General features: G+C 39.3%; 1 protein-coding gene across 2 annotated transcripts in view; it reads right to left on the bottom strand.

Annotated features, from left to right (window-relative positions):
- SASH1 (SAM and SH3 domain containing 1) overlaps window positions 1-25,850 on the bottom strand; it is a 535,527-nt gene that overhangs the window by 171,628 nt on the left and 338,049 nt on the right. The window contains exon 1 of one of the 2 annotated variants that reach the window (XM_042017472.1): window positions 20,200-20,373. The exons of the other annotated variant lie outside the window; for it this stretch is intronic. Coding sequence (XP_041873406.1) covers window positions 20,200-20,244 — 45 coding nt within the window. The 5' untranslated portion in view covers window positions 20,245-20,373. Of the gene's footprint in view, window positions 1-20,199; window positions 20,374-25,850 lie in introns of those variants that run through there. 2 annotated transcript variants of the gene reach the window in all.

Here is a 25,850-nt window from a genome sequence, read left to right as displayed (position 1 = left end):
GTCAAACATGTGAAGCAAGCAAGTTGGAAGAAATATCTAGAAGGAAAAGTACTTAATTTGCATTTAGTTATGGAAGTTTGGCTTCTGTCTTTAAGAACAATTGCTGTTTATCTTTCTAAAGAATATCCGTGTCATCTCTACCTCCTCTGGCAAAATTACAGAGTACACCATGGCAATTAATTTCCCTTCCGTGTCTTAACCACCCTTCTTCAGGTACCTGTTCCCCTTTACACCTTGGCAAATTTTATGCTAAAGCCACTGCCTCTAGGAAGCTACTCTGGGTTTACAGCATCTCAAGTGTTAACACAAGCTGACCCACACTCTTACAAGAATGGGACCATATGTCTATGACTCAGAGTATCGACCCAACATTTTACTTACAATTAAATTAATCTGCTTCAAGTTCAACTCTGAAGTTTCCTATTTACAACAATACAAGTATGGATGTATCCACGTGTATAGGTGTTCAGGCTTCAGCCTCTCTGCCAGATTCTTGTCAGGCTGCTACTTCTGTCTGTGAGTAATCACTAGGAGTCAGCCTCATATCAGACCAATATTTGTCTCTACCTTCTAATGGCTGTAGAGTAAAAGTTCAGCCATTGTAGGAGAGAAAGACACATAATTTTTGTTTTCACGTATTTCTTATTTCTAAGATATTTATGGTCTCAAAGGGTCAAAAAATTAATATTTATTTAATTATCTATCAGTCTCCTAACTAATAGGGGATACTTCAAAAAACCCACTGACGTGCTATCTTTAGATGAACAAGCTGAAAGTACTTAGAGACCTTAAAAATTTGAACACACATGCCATCACATCACTGCAATCCTTTTCTCAATGTGGCTTTTCAAATCTTGTGAAGCTATATGATTTAATATCAAAGAGCTGTCCACTTTTAAGATCATTGAGAACCTGCAGAAGGTACCATCTTTTATTCAAATAAACATAAAACTTTATGGCAGTCTTTCAGCCCCTGACTGTGGCAAGAAATTAGTTAAACACTGTTTGTGTTGTCAAAGAGGAGAAATTGCATGAATCCTCCAAGATTTAATACCTCAGGAGCTTTTGAATATTTCCTCTTTTAAGCGTGAGGCAGCTGTTTCTCCTGGGAAGATTTCTGAAAGACATCTGAGATGAATGAAGAAGGTTGGAATGTAGGATGGAAGAAGGAATGCCATCACAAGGCTTCCACTCTCAGGCAATATCCCCAGCTCTCCCTTTAACTGCTTTTAGAGCCCTGCCAGCTGCTCAGCTTCAGCTTTTCTGCACTCCCACCCAACCCAACAAATTGTGAAAACAGCTAATCCTGCTGTCAAGGGGCAGAGCTCTCCAGGGTGCACCTTCCTCCAGAGGCTGAGGGACAAACAGAGAGGGTGGAAGGAGGCCAGCCTTGGCAAGGGTCCCACTCTGACACATCCTCACATGGTCAGCACTGCAGCTACCCAGGGTTTCTATCAGGAACTGCACAGAGGGGCTTTTTCAATGAACTCAAGATACCTGGTTCAGAAGGCTCAGGCACAGAGTTTATATGCAGGGACATATAAACTGTACATGAAACACAACTATGCTGGTAAAAAGCCACAGCACACACTCTTGGGGGCATTAGATTTGGGATTCTTTTAAAACATATCTAGAACGACTTAGAAATAGAAAAGACACAACTAGTGAACTGGGATTAAAATACAATTTTCTATTATAGTAGCACGCCTCATATTCTGACTGAATACTGCTGGCAAAGAGAACTGTAAAAGGGAAGTGTGTGCTTTACAATAGTGGCATGGAGCTGTAGGTTATTTAATTTCAGGCAGAGAAAAAGAAAACCTATGAAAAGATACGACTACTTGTCTGGAAATACAGTATTTAAAATGACAGGAACAACTGCTTATAAACTTGCGTCCTGAAAGGTGACTCAAACATTTTCTGCCCAGTTCCATTGCAAGGAGCTTGCTGTGCTCTGCAGCAGATTCTGAGGGAAGGCAGCAGCTCCTCCTCTGAACTACCACTAGAGGGAACGGCATGGAGTGAGAGAAAAAAAATAATCTCTCCAAGCTTTTTATGATCTCTTTGCTTGTTTATTTTTAAGCATCACATAGTGATAACAACATTATCACCATGTGATATTTATGTGGCACACTCATAGTCGAGGGTGATCCAAAGAACAGGTCTCATCCCTTATCCCCTTTCCACATCAAGGATAAAAAGCTTTCATCAGAGGGACCTGATATCAACTGCTGCCAGACACATATCCTAGAACTGAATGTTTAGGGCTGGTTTGGGTTGGCAAAACTCTGTCACTACAGCCAGTTTTACTCTTTTCCTCCCTGCAAAGCAAAACCTTCTTCCACATCTGAACTAGTGGATTGTGCTGGCAGAGGGTTAGGAGTAAGATCCAAAAAGCCCACTGGAGGCATGAAGATGGGAATGTGTGTATAAAAATGATTTAATAAGAAACTGCCTCATTGTCTCACATAACACATATAAGAAATTCCTCCTGCAGCTTTAATGATGGAGTGGGAAGCTAAACCTCATAGGAGTTCCTCCCTCTATTTACCAGAAAGGCAAGATGCAGTCTCCAGTGATGAAGTGTTCCATTAATATTAAAGCTAGAGGAAATAAAGTGACTTAATTGTAAACTAACGACCTCATCCTAATAACCAAATTCTAAATAGAAAAGGCAAGAAAAAACCCCTACTTTCAGCCATGCTGCCAACTCATAAATTAAGCAAATGACATTGGCATATAATTACACTAATTAGTACCGATGCCAAGCAAAGACTATTTATGGATATGCATTCACCCCATTTCTAACCCCAGAGCCTAAATCTGAAGTAGTAGCTCAATCAGCACACTTGGAAAACTCAGTGTTATTGTTTATGCCATTGTGGATCTAATTTAATCAATACCATATTCTCATTAAATGCAAGGTCTGTTAAAGATGTTTTTTTCACAGGCCCTACAAATGAACTCTATTTGATTCATCTCATTATGTTACTGCTCTAGGCTTAACTATGCATCATTAACAGAAACAACACACTAGTCAAGTATAAGGCTCTATAGGTCACCTTAAAATGACACAGCCACATATGACTATGGTCATAAGTAACTGGAATGATAAAAGCCAGTATCCGCAGTGATCATCAGATGGTCGTTGGCTCTTTCACAACAAAAAAGGATACCTCAGTGCCTGGTGCCCTTCATAGTACCAAAAGAGAAGATAATGGAAATGGGTTCCATTATCCCATTAGTATAGATGCTATACTACATAGGTTGAATTCTTTTCAGCTTCCTGCTACCACTAGAAAACTCTGAGGATGCCATTTCTGTCTCTGAATTTACAGCTTTTCATGTTCCAGTCACAAAGAAAAGACTGTAGCACTACAGTGGAGTGGGTTTTAAATGATCAACATGTGGTAGCTCTATAATAATATCTGGAAGAGATCAGCAAGCTCTGTATCTTGAACTACTAGAAGTAAACATAGACTAATTTCTTCTCTTACTTCTTCCTAATTAATACCAAGAATCATATTATACACAGGAACAGTGTAGCAGCCTTATTTAGCTGTTGCAGTGGGGTCTCTTGCAACATGTATAGGACAGCGAGGCCCATGGAAAGAAACAGGGAGCGATTCTTGAGAGAAGTTTCAGAGATCTTTATTCTCCAGCCGCATGGCCGGGGGACTGCCGAAGAACTGAGCAGTCACGGGGCAACCAGGGTCCTCCTCGGGCGGGGGAACACAAAACAACCAATGGGGAACAGGATTGACCAGGGAGCAGGGAGACCCCATAGGCCATGCCTCTACTCCAGGGTCCCCTCCCCCGGACCCCACGCCAGGGGTGAGGAACCCCAACATTTAGCTTTGTGGGCTGCCTCTCTATCTCTTCTTGCTTTTAAGAATACTGTACATTTACCATGCCTTTGACTGCTCTCCATTAGTCTGCATGCTGTTCAGTGGCAGAGAATCACACGTGTCATGAAGGCCTCTCTGGTTTACATCTGAAATAACCATGTGTAGAAAATTTTTCATTCATTTTGTTACAGTGTTAAGAGACACTACTAAAACTTGCAGTGCCTTGCCAGCATCCATTCACTTAACTATAGACTTAGCTGGAAACCTTCAGCAACTTCATTGACTTCATCAGGTTTGGGTTTTCTTTCATGTTTTGTTTTGTTTCAGCTTTTAATGTTCTTTTCCTAAAACTGGCCAACTAGGTCTATGATTGTCATCTAATTGTTTACTGGAAACATATATATGAATATAGAGAGAGTGCATGTAGAAAACAGCAGAAAATGTTTCCTGGTCTAAATCCTTTTCTTGATATTTCTGCTGACCATTTCCACATAGAGTTCTTCACTGATTATAATTGCTAGAAAATTGCATGTTTTTGCTTGTCCCTTTGGACAAATGGGCTGAAATTAGTGGTTACACAGATCTGCAGCTGACTCATTACAAAATAAAGCAGCCGACTGTAGGACTTGGGGTTTTTTTGGATCTGTTATTTTAGGATGGAAATTGCTGAGTTGGCAGCCAGTCTGACCATATAAATCAACAACAACTGCATACTTTTAAAATGACATGGTGCATAATCAATTTAGTATGTGAGGTTTGAGGAAAAATAGTTATATTGGGGAAGTACTGATAATAAAAATTCAACCTATGGTACCTCTCAGGTCACTAAGGGCAAAGCCAAGGCCAGTACTTATAACACCAGACAACTGGGTCTTTCTTAATCAGCCAGCCTTTCTTTGGAATGCTTCTGAATGAACAAGAGCACATAAGATTTATATAAGTGACAGAAAGAGGTGACTAATATATAATGGAGTTATTGCTGTTATCATCTCTTGAGGAGAAAATAATATCAGTGCAAAACCAGCACAGATAGTCCTGCTGTGACTCTTGAAGATCTTTTTTCCACTTTGCAACAGAAAGTCATGAACACTTCCACAGCATCATCCCCTAAGCCTTCTGGTTCTAAGACTGCTTTTTGATTAATGCTTTAAGAGAAGCAGAAAGCCTGGAGGAATCATACATAATTCCACTCTCCCTGTGGTAGAGTGGCATGAACTGCAACTTCTCTTTCTGAAGTAATCCCAAGAGAAGTGTGGAGTCAAGATGTCATATCACACTACTGAGTAGCAATTGTCAAGTCAAGTCTCGGAACAAGTTCATGACATTTTATGTGTGGGGAAAAGCTCAAGCCTCACATTCACACAGGATGCTCTGGTGCAGAAATGACATAAATCTTCTTGGGAGGGTCCCTTCTAGGGGGTGGGGTAGGTGATGGTTGGAACCAATACACTAAAAGGTAGTACACAATCTTGTCAGTTATGGATGCTAAGACACTATCTGAGGATGCGAATTTGCAGATGGAAAGGTATAAAAATAAGGGAACCAGGCTGGGGACCTGCAGAATGCGCAGAGCCACAGCCCTTTCACCGTGATTAACTGCAATGGCTCACAATCAGTAGGGCTCATGAAACTCTCACTGTCTGTCTTGCTATCAGGTCCTGTATTCAAGAATTGATTAATGGAATTACTTATCCTCATGTTGCAAATAGAAAAGCAAAAATCTGCTCACGTGTTTTCTATTCAGTTTTTTCCATAGGTCTTCACAAACATGGCTGGAAAACTAAACCCAAAAATTTTCAAGTATTTTTCAAGTATTTTTTCAAGTATTATTTTTTTCAAGTATGATTAAAATTGGCAAGGTTGTCTAAAATTTGCCAAAAGAAAAGAGCAGGGAATTTACACAAAGTAAATTTTTTTTTCAGTGAATGGGTTTTTTTTTGAAAACTGAATAATTTAAAAGCACAAGAGACGAGCCCTTTTTTATTAATCGAGCATTATGGAAAACACAGGGGCAGATATAAGACAACACAAAACTGGCTTCTCATCTTGAAGAGACTGAGGTGGCATTCAGTGTTATCTCCCTTGGGTTTTGACATCAGGGAATTCAAAACTGAACAGATTAGATACAACCTATTTCTTGAATTCAAATATTGGAGTATAGAAACAAGGCAAAAATCCTGCAGTCATCAATGTATTTCTTTGAAATGCTCCAGAGGTTTAGGGGAAGAGGGAAGAAAAATCGAACAAACAGAAAAAGTGTGCCTGAATTAGAAAGGACAAAATAAAATTGACAGATTTTGAATTTCAAAATATGTTCTGGAGTAACTTACTTATTTCTAACACTGATTTAACTACCAAATAAACATTTAAATATATGGAAGTGTTGTGGGTTTTTTTTTTTTTTAAGTATTTTGGAAAAGCAAAAGATACTGGGAAAAACAAAAGAACAGGAATTCAACAACCCATTTTGCTTGAATAACTTCTTTTAAACTACCATGTTCAGTAAAAAAATGAAAATGAAAAATCCTCACTTTTAAGCAAATGAAAGTCCTCCTGAGAATCACGTATTTGCTTTAATTCTCCAGAGAGCCTAAAAATGCATAAAGTATATTTTAATGAGGAAAAAAGATTTATTTCTGAAACATAATTCCCAATTCACCATTCAATTTTAGTGCTGGTAATGGACATAAAACAAATGAAATGTTTAGAAAATTACTTCTAAAAATAAACTGCTTGTGCAACGTTTTCTTTTTTCTTTTTTTTTTTTTTTTTTGCATTAACAACATTATTCTCTGTTAACCAGAGGCAAAATAATTTTACTATAAGAGGCTTCCTTCATAATCTAAACAAAAAGGAAGACAGAAGGGCAGATTTGTCAAATGCTGTGGGAATACAGCTCTGACTGATTAATAAAAATGTACAGCATTTAGCCTTTAGAATGGTTTGATGACATGTCCCCTGAATAGGATGCGATTATTGACAAACACAGATATCCAGGAAATCAACTGTCACCACACACAAATTTTAAGTCTGTACAAAAGCTACTAACTTCTTGGGTTTTTTTCCAGCACTCAACAGTATTGACTTTAAAACCATATTATCTTTTCACAGCAGTTGCTTTTCAACTTCCATTGCTACTAAGAGTATGTACCATGAAAAACAATGAATTAGTAAAATGAATAAACTTTAAGAATCCATTGCAGGCATATCTTGTTCTTAGAACTGGTTTGATCTCAGTTATTTTCAATCAAAACTTCAAAAGGACAAAATAAGCAGCACCTGTTGATCAACATTTGCTGACTCTATATGGTGCAGTGGAAATTACTGCACGTTTGTCACAAACTTGACACTCCAGTTCAAGGAGTGTAATTAAACCTGTTATTTAAATTACACTTGCTCAGTGCAAGCCTAGTTTCTGCCCACTCCACAGGACCAGACATGCATGTGTATAAGCAAGAAGGCAGCTGGCTCCTGCTAACCTAGGTGGAGAACATTTTTCTCTAAGTTCAAAGGAGAAACTCAGGCAAACCATACTTGTTGTACCTGCTTTCAGATGAGGTTTCCTCCCCTCTAAACTATTGCACTGATGATAGATGCAGAATTCTTATTCGCTACAGATGTAACTCTACGTTTACATATTTTTTCCAAACCTTTCAATTGAGTTCTCAGGATTACTGGATTCAGTAGGAGGAGTTTTACAGTAACTGAGTGTATACATCCGAACCCTTGTGCTCAGCCACAGCCATCTATTACAGAGGGAAGAATAGCAACTATCACATTGCACGAATACTTCTAGTAGAGCTTCTTGGTCTTCGTACCTTTACAACTTCAATTACTTTTACTGCTACACTTACATCATCTGTATTTCTTGTTCTTGGAGAATGAATTTTCCATAGTTCAAACATTTTGGAAAACCTAAATGCTATTTTCATAATTATTACAATTTTTTAAAAGAAGATTTTATCCCCAAATACTTGGTAGGAGAAAAAAAATATTTGGTACAAAAATATTATTTAAGGATGAATAAGATGCAACTATCAGTTTTCTGGTGAAAACATAGTTTGTTTTGTCTAAGCCTCAGATTTCAAACATACTTAGGGGCATACAACTTGCAGGCCAACTACATGGTAAAATGTTTAGCAAAGCTGGACTGGTGAAAGCAGGCTCAAGTAACGCAGCTCAGAAAGTGCTCAGGGGAAACAGCATCTGACATAAGCTCAGCATGGTGTGTTTGGATATCTCTTCTCAAGGCTTTTCCCACCCATACTAAGGACTTGAATTTTATTTGGAAATCCTTTTACTTGAAAAATTAATTTTATAAGATCAAATATGTATGCATGCCATTTAAAAGATGTGTTTGGCTGAGATGAGACTGTCTGGACCAGTGATTTCAAGAGAAAGAGGTGGGGGGAGAAGGAAGGGAAAGAAAAAGTTCTGAGAGTTATCGAATCATACAGTCTTTAAGGATGGAAAGACCTTTAAGATCATTGAGTCCAACCATCTGCCTAGCACCTAGCACCGTGTTCACCATCATTTAATCCACACACTCTTTGAACACTTCCAGGGATGGTAGCTCAACCCCTTCCCTGGGCAGTCTGTTCCAATGCTTTACAACCCTTTCCATGAATATTTTTTTCCTGATACTCAATCTAAACATCCTCTAGTGCAACTTGAGGCCATTCCCTCTTGTCCTGTCACTTGTCACCTGGGAGAAGAGACCAATCCTCATCACCTGGCTGCACCTTCCCTTTAGGCAGTTGTAGAGAGTGAAAAAGTGCTCCCTGAGCCTCCTTTTCTTCAGACTACACACCCCCAGCTCCCTCAGTGCTCATCATAAGATTTGAGCTCCAGCCCCTTCACCAGCTTTGTTGCCCTTCCTCTTTCTTCTCTAAGAGCCTTGGATTGTGGCTGGTTGTTAAGAGGAAGGCATTGCCTGATTTCAGCTTATAAATTGAAAGAATAAAAAAATCCACATAAACTGAAAAGTGTAACCCAACTGGTTATGTACCCCAATTTCTTAAGCCTTGAAGTAAATGGTAGGAGGTAACTCCTTATTTTGTCATTGATGGTATAAATACGGATGAAGAAAGAAGTGGGGTGGAGAGGGAGGTGAGGGATGGGAAAGGAAAACCAAAATTATTCTTCCATGCACTAAGGAGCACATACATTCTCTGCATGCCATGAATTACAGAGTCATGACAAGCATCCCACTGTCAGACAGGGGAGTTGTAGCATTACGGGAAAAAAAACCTTAAAAAAATTGATCACAACTGATGTGTGTGAAAATCCATCATGATTAACTATTTCATCTTCTCAAAGAACTGGTTTCTTTCTTGTGCTTTTTTGTTAGGTGAAACAAAAGAGGTCCAAATCATTACACTGATTTAAACAGAATGAGGAAGTTGTGTGTGTATGTGGGAGGGGGGCTAAGTATTATTAACTAACAAATTTCTGATATATGTTGCCATGCATAAGACACCACCTGAGGCAGTCTTTTTTCTCTCAAAAGAAAAAAAAAGACCACATCTAAAAATTTACAAATTAGACAACAACAACAAAGTGATTAAGAAATTTAAAAGAACTGGCATGGGGAAAAAGAGCAAACAAACAAAAAGGATTTTCAGCTATGCTTTGAAATTAGATGGTGAACAGATGCTTCAGAAAGATAAAGAACGGCTTCTTTCAGGCAGCAAAAGTTTTAGACAGCCTTTGGTATGACCAAAAGGCCTCTGATGCTAGATGAGAGAGGTGAGATCAGACAAAAGCTGTGTGAAAGCAAGGTGACTTTGAGAATGAGGGCCTTGCAGGAGAAACAGAAACCTTTTGAGAGAGCTGCCACACATCTGTCCTGTTTATGCAGTACCAACTGCATTCTGCTACCTTCCTAGCTAAGGACTGAATGGAGGCTCTTTGACTTTCTCTGGCTCAGTTGTCCTGTGTTTCCAACAACTTCACCCTGACAACTCCTTGTGCTTAACAGTTTCATAGGAATCATATCAGAAAGGCCCTTTTTTGTCAGTTGTACCCAGAAGAGCTTTTTCAATAAGCCAAAGTGATCCGGTATGCACCCTGGAGCAGAGGCAGGGATCATCACACATCAGCTTCCAGAGGGTATGTGCAGGGCTCCACTTCTCTTGACTGGTGCTTGCTCAGGCTAAAAACATCTCCTAGAAATTTTTGTACATTGCATCCAAGATCTAAATACATTTTTTGCATGTTTGAAAGGTAAATGAAACTGCCAGAAAGCTCGTCAGATTAAAAACACCGAAATCCTCTTGAACTGATGACAATTCCTTCTCTTGCTTTTCATTATACTACTACACTGCATGTAATGAGCTTTCCTGCTAAAAGATAACCAACAGCAAAGAAATTCTAGGAAGAAGCAACTTGAGCCTATTCAGTCATTTGCAGGATGTGGATTTTATAATTAGTTCAGAGCAAAACCTGCCCTTTATTAGCATAGTAATCTTTTTGAACAGTATTCATCTTTTTCACATCATTTTATAGTGTGTTATTCCTTTATCAATCATTCAGTTATAACACAGTGGCTTCCTGGAATTCAATCTAGGCACTTAACACAAGGTTTCTTTGCTCTTCCTTTCCCCCTGGACAAGGAAGTTTGGAACACTTTGGGCCACATGCTAGAATGTGCCATTGCTCAACCTAGATGATACTGTAGTCTAGTCTGTATAACAGGTTTTCACCTTGTGTTCTGAGCCCAAATTCCGTAGCAAAGTCCAGGGAAAGAGACTACCAAGAGGCCTTTACCTGCATTCTGCATGGATTTAAAGGGACTATTTTCAAGAGTAAAGTTGAGTCAACTGCAAATTTTTTCAATAAACACATCGTATCTTTATAAAATATTTCAATTTCTCAATTGCAGAAGTGTGTATTTTCCATGGCAATAATTTTTTAAGGATTAGCAATTTTAGATGGAAAAAAACTGGCAAAACAAGGTGCAAAATGGAAGGGAAAGGGGCAGAAAACACAAAGAAATATTGTGACTCACTTTTTATTTAATTACTTTGAGTTTGTAAGTTTATAATGCTTCTCAGGACTTAGGCTTTTCCTCCTACTTGCAGAACGAAAAATGTGTTGCAATACTGTAAATTCTCACTGCATTAAAGGATTACTTCTCTACCATGAGTAGTCAGAAAAAAACCCTTTTCTAAGTTCAGAAAGCTCTCAGGATTTGTCTGTGTTGCAGCAACCCATTAATGCAAACCTTGCCTTGTTCTGACATACTGGTGAGAGGATCAACCCTGCTTCTGATTCCTCCTCCTTTACTGAATACTTCTCTCCCAGCAGTTTTCAGAAGCACCCCCGCTGCCAGCCTCTCTTTCCATTTCCCAAGGGAACCTTAAATCTTGGCTTTGCTTCACTTTTTTTAGTTTGGCAAACATTTTAGTAAGCATTCCACCACACTTTTTGAATAAAGATGCCGACCGCGCCTAAGGGCAGCCAGATGTGACATGTTACATGTGGCTGAGGAGTTATAAAGGGCTGGGCAAGATTAACACGAGCTGTGACTTTACTCTTTAAGTGCAAGGAGTGACCAGTACACATGGTGACAGAGTGGTTCTGTCACCCTTGGCTTTGACTTTTTCACAGAGTAATTTGGATAGAGATACTAAATGAAGTCCAAAGGCAGGGTATGTCTAAGAAGGCAGAGATGCTGTTTTGATTCAGAGGTAAGAAGGACACCTTGACACCTCATTCTCTGCCTGAGTTTCCACTGCAGCGCAACACTGTGGGCAGAGGTGCTTAGATGAAGTTCCACCTCCATGTCTCTGAAAATAAAACCTATAGACTGGGAAATGGGAAGAAGACAGTTCTTTTTTTTTTTTTTCTTTGTGTAGCAGTAGTAAAAAAGTACCTCTGAGCTCCTGAACACATTTATGTGAGGGATGGAGTACATCCACCGAAGATGGCAGAGAAACTCAGCATCTCATCACAGCTCTGCTTTCTACAGGGATTGCTGTTAAACAGTTAAAAAAAGCACACAAGTGGTAGTGTGTCTCCACACAGAGAAATGTCTGCTACAGAGAAATAAACTGACTTATCCCAGCACCTTCTTGCACGTCAATGTCTAACTTTTTAATCACAGCCACCCTGCATAATATGGAAATTAAGAACATCATAATTTCCAGTAATTACCAGAAACATACACATTTTCCAACAGGGTGACATTATGTCATGAATTCCCTTGTCAAGAGGAAAAAAAAGACAAAACATATCATACTTGTTTGAAAAGGCAAAGTGATAGATTTGTCATGAGGGTAATCATCTATATAAAAAAAAAAAATCCACTATTATCAACTTCGTGAATTTCTGAAATGGGATTCATTTTCTGCCTGAGCTAATAATGAACATTTTTCTTCTATTCATCATCTTCAGCTATTTTCTCTCTTGAGATTCATTTATCACTAACTACTGAACCTGAGAAATAAAAAATAGGCAACATCCCTTTTTGAAGTAATGGCTTAGAAGACTATTAAATCAAGAGGCAAAAGATGGGTTTTTAAGATGTACATTGAAAATTCTTGTAACAGCTGCAGGTTTTTAACACGGGATCTGCACCACTGGTTTAGTAAAGGTATTGGAGAAAGTAAGTTTATCCAGTGACAGAACAAAGTGAGGAACAGTAGTTTTTTGGTTTTTTCCAGATAAAATTCACAGTAAAAAGAATGAAATTGAAGAAATAATGAGATCGACAGCACTATAAACTGCAATTCACGCTGCAGGAATTAATCTAGGATGATCGTTCAAGTGCATTTAAAATCTAAAATGGCCTGCATTAAAGCAGATCATGCAGATGCTTGAAGTCTTCCTAACCTGTCTGCCTGTGCACACCTCTCAGCCTGTCAGACTGTCACATGGGCCATTGATTGACTGTTTTGTGCCATCGAGATATGGAGTGACAGCCATGCTGGGGGAAATGGCCCAAAATGCTTCTCCTGTGGTACAGTGGGGCCTGAGGCTCCCCAAGGATTTCATAGTCTCAGCGCTGCTGAGCTTTCCCTGCTGTTGGCATCCCTGCTCTTTGGCAGAGCTAAGATGGGACACTTCTGCAGGGCAAAGGAGGAAGACACAGGATTTTCACTTTAAATCTTCTCTTGTAAGATTCTGCTGTCACATTGTCTTACTATCCCTACCTTGTATTTCCCAACAAAATGAGCCCTCATATCATCAGCCTGTGGAAGCACAGGAAAGAAGATCCCTTACACACAGGAGATGGAAGGAGCAGGACCTTCTTTGCTTTTGAGTAGGATGCAGAGAGAAGACCTCCCCACATGCCCTTTTACCTCATCCCTTGCTCAATCTTTTCTGGCATGGCAGGAAAAACCATACAAACAATCGCTGTTGGAGGTGCTTGCCTGATGCTACTGGGTGTGCTTTCCCAAGGTTATTGCGTAATTGCATTCAGATCTCTCACTTGGGTCCTGGCAGAGGTCTCTGGGCAAATCAATGAGTCTAACTTGCAGAAGGAGATTTCTGAGAGGTGTGTTTCCGTAGCACTAGGATTCACATCAAGGTACAGGCTTCTGACATTAACTGGTTCCATACTTTACATGGTGCCTCACTGTCCAAACACAGCTTCTTGCTCTAACTTGCTATGCTAAGCAACTGTATGGGATTTGAGAGATTGCTCTCTGAGATTCTAGCTTGCTGGTCTGAAGCCAAAATGCAGACAACATCTATGAAGTCCCAAAGCAAAGCAATTTTAGTATGCAAGGCTGACTGTGCAGGAGAGACTCATTTCACTGTCTTATAAAGCTGGTAGTAAAGCACAGACCCTCTTCAATTTATTTCTACAGGGTTTCCAAAGCCATGGGGCAGCAGAAAGGAATGACTGTAAATTCAGTCTCCACTCATGGGTTCTGTGTTAGGAAGCAGAGACAGCTTTCAACAGCAAATTCTCATTTCAATGTTGCATTAACTAAGAACAGGATTGGAAGAAGAACAGAGGCTTCAGTATCTGGTATTGAAGGCATCAAATAATGTCAGAAGTCAGCAAAATAATTTTATTCTCCAGGTGATGTCTTCACACTGATTGCTCTAACACAAAGTTGCCAAGTAACTCAGCTATCCCTAGGCAGCACCCTAGAAGTAAGTACTCACAGCTGTTTCTAGAATTTTGCATAGTGAGTATTGAAATGGATTCTCTGCTTAACACAGCAGACAGCTAGCAAGAACAAAGCATGAAATCAAATTCCATCAATCCCTTAAATTTGTTTATGCAATCCATTGTTACTGCTCACAGAACAGCTTTGGCAGGCAAAGGCCATGACAAAACATAGCTGTAGTTTATACAGAGAAATTCTTCCCATCTGCCATTTTTGTTGTCAGTTGTTTTATATTGATTTCTCTCCATGCAGTTCCAAGTTTAATCTGGGCACAGCTGCATTGAACCAAGGAAGCTGAAGCAATTTTTCTCTTCTAGTGAAGCAGAAATGGGGGAGAAAATGGCACCTATCAACGGTTTTTTTCCAGTAGGAATATGTTAGAACTTCTTTGCTGTAACACTGATGTAGATTAAGCCTGCACTTATGGCTTTTGATACAAATATTTCTGGTAATTTCATTTTATCTGTGACGAGCAAGATGAAATCTACACCAAGGAGCATGTTCTCAAGTAACTTCTTTCTTCACATGGGAATGAGCTGACTCAGCACATGAATTACGGAATCACAACTACATGGTGCCATATTACAGTCCTTAGATTTATAAAGATTTCTCCTTAAATATAAGCAGCTTTGCTTGGGCAATAAAGGAATTTGATCTGTATCTACCTGGAGTTCCACTTTATGTATATGCTGAAATGGCACATGGGATGTGTCCTACAGGTCATTCTCAGTGGTCACAAGGGTGTATTCATTCCTGGGGGGTCTCCAAAACCCTTCTGGTCACTGCACAGCCATGACAGAGAAACTGTAAGCAGGCAGTGTAATCACGGCAGCAAAGCATCTATTGGACATGAGGAGAGGAGCAGAGGCTGTTGACCTTAGTAAGTGGAGTCTGAGATGGAGACTCACTCACAACAAGCAGAGGGAAGAAAACTATTTAAGTTAAAAACATGTCTCTGTGAGATGACCACGAGGGCATCTAAATTAAAGGGTTGCTGAAGCAGTGAGGTTTGGGGCTGCCAGGCTAACTACCAGTAAAGCTCAGAAAGTTCCTCTCAGTCCTTTTGTTTCTATGGTAGCTGTAGCCTTAACATGAAAAATTCCCAGTGGCACAGGACTACTACAGATACATTAAAAAACCCCAAATGCAAATGTTATATATCATTATATGCTGTGAGGGAATCAATCTGATTTAATTTTACTGCTTTTCAATTAGAAGGGTTCAGTGTAACAGAAAAAGCTGCTAGAAGGTGTGTTCGCTTCTATTCATAGCCACCTTTCAACGCACTCTTAAGTTGGACAAAATCCAGTGGGCTTTATTTACCAGCAAACCTTCATGGCAGATAAAGCAACCACTGCAAGAAGCCTGCAATTCTTCTTTGCTAATGAGCATTGCTAGATTATTGTGTGACAGGAAGAACATATCCAGGGAATACCCTGCCGAACATTTCATCCTCCCTGGAATATGCTTTTGTGAGGTAAGTCATAACAAATATAATGTGCCAATTGTCTAACCCATTGGGAAAGAGCAGGTACATGAACAACTTGGTGTAAATATGGGAGAACCTGCTGACAGGCATGGACATGGTTTAAATGTTATTTTCAATGAGAGCACTATAGGTAAAGGCCAGGCATGTAGATCACTTGTGTAATATCTGGAAACTGTCCTCCTGCTATTGACAGGAAGGACTGACAATCGAAGGTCTTTTCTTACAATGCCTGATACTAAAATCCAGGAATTACCAAAATGGCCTGCAGAAAAATGCAGGGAAAAAAAGAGGTTCAAACAGATAATTGATAGAAATCCAAAATGACTGATACTATCTAAGGAATGCAAAATACATAATTTTAATATGGAATTCCAAGCTTTAAGCATGCCATCAATGAAGGGCATGAAGTGACACATATCTTAAAGTTCTAGAGACTACCTGGTTTATTCTTGCAACTAGAAACTTCTAATTTATTGATTAGGAGAGTCAACTATTTAGAGAGTCAATTGGATTTTCTTTGAAAGGTGTTAAGAGCATGATTCATATTTTCATTTTGCTGAGCACCCAACCAGAATGTCCTTCCCTTCTCCCATTTGGATAGTCATTATCGAACACAGCTTCCCTATCTGTTCCCAAACTCCTAAACAAAGCTGTCAAAGCTCTCCACATCAGCTATGAATATAAGAAAAAAGCTCCAATGGTTTCCAAGAGGAGAAAGACACGATGCTGAGTGGTAAATGAGGATATTTGGAATACATCTGTGGACACACACTTTGTCATTCTCTACTCAGCTCTTCTCCAGCTCAGAGGAATGGATTCTCTTACACAGCAGCAGCTGTTACTGTTTGGATTGTAAATAGTCATAAGCCATATGGTGTGGCAGGAGAAAAAAACTTCACACTTTCTCACATGGACAAATATTATTATTGCAAAGCATAAACACATCAATATATATGTCTTTTCTCCGGGGAAGAATATAGTCTTCAACCTCATGCTAAAAAAATTATTGGCTTCCAGATGAGCAGATTACCTGTTAATATTTGGTTTAGACTTTTAGAATTTGGATGTCTCAACAGAAAATAAACATAGGTGTGCAGCAGATACAGCACGTTCAGATTGAGAGATGGGGTGAAAGAAACACAAAATATAAACTGAGGTAATAAAATGGGAGAGAAGATTAGGAGGAAGGGAGAAAAAAGACAATCCATATGCAATTACTATGGCAGAATATATCACTATCTACTAACTAACTACATAAACCCAGCATGATTGTGGCTTATCATGCAAATGGATCAGCAGTTTCTTCATGCATGTGAATTTGAACTTTCCACCTGGTCAGTGGTGCATAAAGAATTTCAGATGTTGGTGGATTATATCCAGACGAGAACAGGCCTCTCAAAAACGATGGGACCCCTGCTTGGTAAAGGAAGTTGATACATCAGTGTATCCAGAACTCGGAACAAGGAGAAGATGCAGTCCACTGCCTTGCTGTGCCCGAGCTAAGGGTTGCTTTTATTTTAAACCATGATTTCTTCAGCATTCATGTTTAAAACCTACTGGTGCTTTTATTTATGTTATTGCTGAAGAATGTTTAGCTTATCTTTTTGCTTTAAGCACTTTAATTAAAGGAAAGTGTGATCACTCTTCCCATTGTGTGGTGAAGCTGGCAACACACACAGTTAACTTACAGTTCTGCAGAACCAAGTTTCTGAGCTACACCCCAAAAGTCTTAGCAGAGTTACACTGCACTTGCCAATAGCAAACACTGGCACATCCTATTCATATGGTTAGACAGACCCCACAACAGAAACCACGACGTGGCAATTAACAGTCCATCCGTTCTGTGCCCCTCTCAACCTGTTTCAAATGCTACATTGACACCAACTGACACAACAGAGCAGTTCTGAATTTACATGAAGAAAGTCCCGATCAGCAAGATTTTTTTGGTGCCTAGCTGCACCCCAAATGAAATGATCCAGCCAATGATGAGGATGGCAGGGCACTTCTGAGTGCAAAGGAGTGACTCCTGACCTCAGGACACCAGCAGCCACGAAGGAAGTCAAGAGACCTTCTACATCATTCATCCCTTGATGAGAATCACAGTCCAAACCTGACCCATGGATATAAATAGAGACAGCTAATCAGCATCTAATATGAAACAAACAAAAAACCCCCCAATCTTTCCACAGGATTTGGTGGCCCTGCATCCAACAGCCGTTTTGCTCTAATGATGTCCCTACCATTCCCAGTTTTCAATGAAAATGACTATATGGTTAAACACCCTTCTACCACTGTTACAATTTCTATCATGACATCATAAACCACATTCTGTTATTATGTATTTTGTTACTAAAACTCAAAAGTGGAAGCAAAATGCCTGTGGATTAGGAGAATGGGTCCTCTACTGCCTTTGAAACATTCAGCATGCCTGAAAGTGGTTCCTTTTTATCTTTGACAGGGGATGTGGCTCAGACCAAGGATCCAATGAGGACCAGATATCCTGACTCACTCTCACCAAGCTGGCTAGATAACTCCATAGTCAAGACAGATGGGGAACCAGTTCACCAGGTTCCAGTGCTGAGGCACTTTGAAGAGCAACTTGAGAATCCCTTCCAGATCTCAGCTCACCACAGCAGTGTTACTGCAAACCTCTCTACCAGTGTGAACACCAGCATATCTTCTTCATGACAACCAGTTGGCTTCCTCCACAGGAACACAATGCATTTGCTGTTCTCTTTTGAAATTACAACCAACATTCCCAGGCACCTTTCTTTTAAAATACTTCTTTAAAATAACAATGTTCACACAAACACAGCCCCATTTTTGATTTCAAGAAATGGGAAATCCCACAGACAGAAGATTTAATTGCACCTTTTTCATGCAGTGTATCTAAAGTTCAGTCTTGAGTGCAGGGCTCTGTTCCTGGCAGAGAGAGCTCATCTGAGAATAGAGTACAGTCAGATGATGATGGAAGTGCTACTGTTTTGGGAGAAAGGTAGTAAAAACCCCCAGTCACTGCAAAAAGGAACAAACTGAGATTTTCCTAGTTTTATATTTAAAGAGATATTTAAGCCACTTAGCAAATAAGTCATGCAGGAGACACATTTCCAAAGCAGTCACTGGACTGAAGTTGATACAACTAAGTTGCAAAGGTAACTTCCATGCATGGGAACCCACTCAATATATATGTTCAGACAAGTGCAGAGGTTGTCTTTACCCATAAAACTCTTGGGTTTACAACCAGATTACATGATTGTGGCCTAAAGGTTCAACAGGACAATCATTTCCACTTGCAAACCTGCTGTCGTGAGCTAATGATGGTTGCACAAATCACATATACAAGACAGCAAAATGAAGAACTTCACAGCTTGCAGTCTTTAACTAAATTATATAGAAAAAGATTAGCTTAACTCATACATTCCTAATATGCAGGTTGTTTGTGTAGTCCCGTATTTTCAGCAGTGGGACAGTCAAACGGTTGTCACCTTTTACTCATACTTCAGTTGCTTTTTTTAAAAAAAGGAACTACAAATGAGCCCTCACAAATTTGAACAAGTTTTATATTAATCACGCTCTCCCAACTGCAGTGCTGCCCATGGAGGAAAGACCTAGAGACAGCTGCAACAGTGTCCGACTAAATACACCAGTAGAGTAAGAAGAAATTACTGACACTTTAAGAATATGGAAACTGAAAGATTTTGTGGGAATACTGTACTACACCAACACAGAACAATTCACTTTGTAAGCAAGTGTAGTAAAATGGGTTGTACTGTGGCTTCCTCAAACTGATCTAAGGCTGCCTGTGGCAGTGTCTGAGACAATAAGCCAGACGCACTGATTATAAGCTTTACCAGATAGATCAGGCTCCCTTTCTCCCTCAGAAAAGAAAGTGTTCTTTAAGTTACTTTAGAAAGCCTCCAGTTGATTTTTCCTTTTCGTCAGGCTAATATGAATGTCCTGATTACCATCAGCAACAAGAGAAGGCACAATAAAATTTACTTGTCCTAACCTGCAGCTATGCATATAAGTACCTCCCTTTACTTAAGCAGCATTATTCTGTCTGGCCTTTCTGCTGTTATAGGCAAAATTTGGACTCAAAAAACCCACAGTCTTTCTTTGGATGAAATCAATAATTCAATGACTGAAAGATTATTTGCATTTTGATGGCAAAAAAAATTTTATAAAAATGGCTACTTACAGAACATGCAGAATACAGTTTTCATAAAGAGAACAGTCAGAATTAATCACCTTTAAAAATTTTTTCCCCCATCTGAAATAAAATTAGGTTTTGAGGTTTTTTGGTTTTGTTTTGAGGTTTTTTGTTTTTTTTTTAAAGTAAAAACCCCACCTCTTTAAATACCAAGATAGCAATACCACAAATGATTTTGAAAATCTAAGTTACACTTATCTTAAAAGCAGCTGCTTAGACAAAATGCATGTTTAATGAGCTGACATGTTTCCCTTTCGGATTCTTCTGAAAGCCATATGAACTAACTGTGAATCAGATTTGTATCTTGATATTAAAAGAGAAATCACATTCCACTTCCCCACGGAGCACAACAGCAAACGTGCCTGTTACTGTCTGTAATGGCTACGTTATGTTTTCCGCTTAATAAAAGACATATAACCCTGCAGACAAAATAGCAAAATCACTTCCATCTTACTTTTCAGAAACTGCTGAATAAAACTCAGAACAATAATAAACCCTCTTTCCCCACTCATACAGTTTACTCACCATCACTTTATTCCAAAACTCAGTTTCACTTGAAAAATGATCCATAACAATGAAATGATTTCTTCCTTGTCAAAAGTATCACTCCAATAATTTAAATTACTGAACGCAGAAAAGGAAACATTGTGCTCCACAGAGCACTCTAAACATGCACTGTTGTTTTTGCTGATGCAATGAGGCTTCTAAGCAAACGAGCAAGTTTGCAAGCAAGCTGGGTAGTGGCATTTTCCTTATGATTCAAAAGTGAAGTATGCCTCAGCTAACTGAATGCTCCCACAACATACAATAAAGGAACTCAGGGATTCATACACGTCTCTAACACAATCATTTGTAAAACTTCTACTCGTATTACCATCTCTAAGTCTGCCACACCTCAAAAATGACGAGCCAGATATAAACTTTTACTAGGTGCTATGTGCAGCCAAGAGAAAGACAGCTTCAAGCCAGAGGCTTGTATTTGAAAGTCTGTGAAGCTTAAGTCCCTAAGGTGTATGAAGTTACATTCTGTGTATGGAATGTAACTGTGGATTCCTGCTTGCTGCATATATAAATATGCTAAAGTTCATCATAAGCCACACATTAAAAACATGGGGTCAGCCACAATGCATTACCAGATTAATGCACAAAACTACAGTGATAGGAAGAAGTTACAAAAACATATTCAAATAGGTTTATAATTGCAACTTTTAACAATTAACACACTCCTCCCTCAAGCACCAAGAAAAGCACAAAAGAATTTGCAGGATAATTTTCTAAGAAATGGGGATTCTGGGGAAAATATAAAAGCTGTGTCTTTCTTTCCACAGAGGTGAAGACCTATCTGAGCCCTGAGAGGCAAACAAGTTTAGAAACAAACCTCTGCCTTAAGATGAAGAGGGGAGAAATCCATAATAACCTAATGACTGCCTGATAGTTGGGAGCCTCCAGTGCAAGATGTGTCATTTATTTCATCAATTTTTAAAGCTTATGTCAGCTGCCTTGACAGGTAAACCTTGTGAAGGTTCAAAATCTTTAAAGGTCTAGACATCAAGAAATAAATGCTGATGCAGACCTTTACATGACCATCAATCCCTCACCGGATTCATTGGATAACCTTTTTTACTTTGCCAGCTTTTACTTTTTCTGACACACTGAGGTTTGAGGTAGCATTCCCTCTACACCACTTGACGTTTCCTAATGAGCTGGGAGCACCGCACGTGCTGCAGCCCTTACTGCCTTGGAAACTGCATCAAGATGAATGTTCTCCACAGCTACAAGTTTTAACATTTAAAAGCTCATGTTTTCTTCCAAGCTTCTAACTTTAACATCTTCCTCTGATGCCCTTGCTGTGCTTGCAGGTTCTTTTCACAACTTCGAGAAACACACAGGCAAAACTAGGTAAGGACATGGATTAAAGCAGGGAGCGGCTCTTAGGGGAGCCCCAGCACCCTCTGCTGTGGTTGGAGTGGTGGGAGGTAGCTGGGTCAGCCTGTGGCACTTCATCCTCATGGCTGGGGTGAGCCCTTAACAGCTGGGGCATGAAACTCCTAGCCGGTGGTTTTTACTGGGTGAGAGACCAGTAATGCTACTGGCTTGTTTAAATAATTAAAAACGTAAGAAAAACCTTCCACTTTCTTACAGCCTAGGAAATTCTACGTAACACCTAATTTTATATATATATATAAAACAGCATAGTATCTATGCTACTATAACCTGAACTAGTTACACACTTGCAGGCAGCATTTAATTAGATCAGTGGGCCAAAATGAAAAGGAGATAGAGTCGCCCAGGCTACTGAAACATCCATATTGATGGACTCTGACTGCACACTTTGGCCTGGGATATACTTGGGCTGTTTAACACACTGATCAAATTTACAATCCAATTATCTGATCTCAGATATCCTGACCTGTGTCGTCCTCAAACAATGTGGAATAAATTTAGATGCATCTTTAATCAGCACTTTTCCCCAGTTAATAGTTTCCGTGTACTATTTATACAAACAAAATTAAATAAAACAGGATACTGGTCATCCTGTATCTGTCCAGAAATAAACAACTTCAAAGGATGTCATTCAGGAGTAAATCTATTATAAGCGCTTTTCAAGCTCTTTGATTTGTAAAAACTGGCAAACTGTTCCTTATTGGTAGGTACATTTTTCTTTCTTTATTCTCTGAACCCTGCAACTCAGCAAATTAATATAATTCTTCTGGCATTTTGTGGAACACAGACATCTTTGTCCTTTTGCAAAGGATCCTTAACCCTCTGGGCTTTCCAGTTACGAACAGAATGTCTCCAATACCTTATCTGTTGTCTTGAACCATGTTCATTGAACACAGTGGGTTGGAAATATGCCTCCACTGTAAGCACTAAGGAATTTTTGTAGCTCCATTACATTACCATGTATTTTACTTAGTCATTTTGTTTTGAGAAGCATTTGAGACTGTGTTACGAAATTTAATTTACATGGAAAATTACCTCATCTTAGATTAGTTATTTAGAAAACTAGAAAACAATTTCCACAGTTAGAAATACTGTGGTGAAAAACTGTGATGTAAACGCTAAGTGACTGAGTTCTTAGTTTTGAAGTAATATTTGGAGGGGGGCGTGGAAAAGGAGAGCAAAGGGTGAGTGATGGCAGCTTGTGCACTGCAGGATCCTGTAAGTCGGTACCCAGGATAGATATAGCGAGGAAAACCACACAGGTGAAATGGTGCATCGTAGAAGCCATCTTTAAAAGTCTATTTTTTATTTCCCCCCCCCCCCTTTTTTTTTTAATCTCTTGATTCTCATGCTACACAGTGTAAGATCTTTCATCAGGATCATAATAAACATCTATCAAAGATCTTTCTCTGCTGCCTTAACAGAAGGCCAAATAATTCAGAGACCACTTGAAGTTCAATTACATTTTTCTGCAGTAAGCCAGAGAAAGGTGGGAAGTAAATCACCTTTATGTACCCTTCCTGAAGTTCTTTTATATTGATCCCCCCCAGAAAATGTGGTTTGAACATTTTCACATGTTCATCATCTAGCTCTGAGGTTTGGTTCCTGTAGTAAGCACAAGTATATTCTGTTTTTCATGCTCTATTTCTGAAGCGAGCTTGTTCCTGCAGTCACATACTCCTCTCTGAGCTGTGGAAGTGCAGCAGCTCACCCCAGAGAGGAGCCTTCTTTATCCACTGCTGTCACACTTCAGAATTCCCTTATCCTGTGGGTGACTGAGACAGTCCACTATAATACTACCCTTCTCAATACAACATGCACACGCTTCTCTGTCCCAAAATTTAAGTCACATTATTCTCCAGAATCTTCACTCCTATTTGACAAACAGAGGAAGACTTCACATCTGATTTACTTAGGGAGGTCTGGGTTTTGCAACATGAAATAAGGTTGCAGATGGACTTTCACTGACTGAAGAAGTGTTGCACCAGCACAGAAGTCCATCAGTCTGAAAGTCAGAATCTAAAGTGAAATCCTAGCTGCTGAAACAAGTCTATGCATTGGTTAACATGACAGTTAATCATTTGGGACTTTACTAACACCAAATTATGAGTTCCTTTAAGGCAAACAGCTGACCTGCAGCTAACTTGCAGAAGAGTTCTATGTTCCCTGCAGCTCTTTGAAGAAAAACTCTGATCACCAACAAACAAAACTACTTTTAACTGCCCCATAGGTATTAACAAAACTGAGACTATCATTGTAGAAAGTATGCTGTTTCCTATTTTTACAGCACTGTGGCTCTGAATTTTCACTCAAAATGCAATCAAGTATGACTTGAATATTAAATAGTGATTTAAAAATCTCAAACCCACACATCCTGGGCATAGGCAGATCCTCTCACGACAGGGCAACATCTGACACTGTCATGATAAACAGCTGGGCCAGAGCACTGCCATATGTGTTTGACCTGCAAGTGTCCTGATTCTGAATTGCAACTGCCTGTTCTGTGACTGCTGATCACAACCCCTGAACAGGGCCTGATGAAGTTATTCCAGGATGTGCCATCAGTACTGTGATACTCTTTGTTTTAATGCTTTATGCCCAAGAAGGTGCTGTCAGGTCAAAGCCTTACCAGCAGCAATGCAGGGTGCATCTCACTGTGGGATGTGGAGAGGAATGTGAGGCACATTAAGGCCCTCACTTCGCTCCGGCTTGTAAGGAATGCCACCTCACAGAAGAAGAGATTATAGATTTGGAAATTATATAAAGTGGCTGAACTCTTCCAGTCTATGCTTTAGGGGAACTATAACACAAATACAGACTATTCCACAATACAAAGTGAAAGCACAACTGAAAGATTTATAACCTACAATATTAATTTAATAATCGAGCCCTTATAAAATAACATCTAACACCATCTGACACTGGGAACTGACAATACCTCCCCAATCAGTGCTAAATAATGCATCCATAACAATTGCCTCTCACTTCATTATGTTAATGTAGTTGATACTAGACACAATTCAAAGACTATTGAAGTCAATGAGCATTCCTCATTAATGCCAATGGAATTTGAATCAGACTTATCAAACGAAAATGTAAGAGAGGAGCTAAAAGTGTAGTATGGGCATAAGAAGCAACAGTGGTTCTAAACACTGGATATTAAAAACTATTGTGTTCTCACTATATACCACAGTAGAAGATCCTTGAAAATAATTATTTTTGAATCTTTGTGACCAAGGTTAAGTGGTCAAACACAACCCTGCTATAGGTCCCCTCCTGTTATCTGTGCACATGATCTCCTTTGACACCCCAAAATACAACTTGGGTCACAAAATACCAAGTTTTGATCATAAAAGTTACAGTTCTAAACTCTAAGTAAACTCTCTAATATTGGATTCAATTTTACACTTGAGAATTATTTCATGAAATGGCAACAGTTCTAACTAAAAAGTCTTAGGGGTGAGAGGAATTATTTTTCCCATTTATTACAGAAGAGCATATGATAACACAATAGGAAGGACTCTGGTTATTGATAAAGACAAAATGGGATGAAAATGTCCCCAACCTTTTTGATAGTCTGATGGTCACTCCAAATGCACACTGTATAGTAAATCTGGACACAGCTGTGCTAAGGGAACCTTAAATTTTACCATTTGTTCTTGCTTGCTATGCTACAGAGACTTGTAAGGATCAGGAGAAAATTTGCCTAGGAAAAAATTTATCACCCCTTTATTCAATTTTCTTCAGTTCTTGTTTTCATTAATTTACAGCACTATAAGAGCAGGGAGTCTTCAGAGGGGTTGGGACACTAATGAGGATGGTAAAATTCATGGCAGGTTTGGGAATTCAAAGCAGAGGTCAGCATGTTCACCCTGCAGGAACCCTACACAAGTCCTCAGCATTGACAAGTACTAAAACTTTGTCAAGTTCCCAGATACTTTGGCCAAAATGGAAGAGCAGGGAAGTGCTGTTTTTAGTTTTTTAGCTGTTTATGGGGGTTTTTTTCCCTCTTCACTTGCAGGAACAATGATGCTTTTTGAAATCTGGATGCTGACAGGAAGAGTTCCCATTGCTCTTTTCTTCTTTATAGATTCTGTAGCAGAAAACTCTGGTATGAATAAGAATTTGGAGTAGCAGGTAACCTTTCACTGCCGAAACAAAGCTGGGACCTCAAGGTCAACTCCTGTGTGAGATGTAAGAAACACTTCAGAACTACTGCAAGCAGAAGAGCA

This window comes from Corvus kubaryi, unplaced genomic scaffold, assembly GCF_017639235.1.
Source record: "Corvus kubaryi isolate FWS band 111438036 unplaced genomic scaffold, C.kubaryi_AGA036_p1.0 split3-73, whole genome shotgun sequence".
Lineage (NCBI taxonomy): Eukaryota > Metazoa > Chordata > Aves > Passeriformes > Corvidae > Corvus > Corvus kubaryi.
Note: the sequence above shows the minus strand (reverse complement) of the source record. Positions and strands in the feature narration are given on the sequence as shown.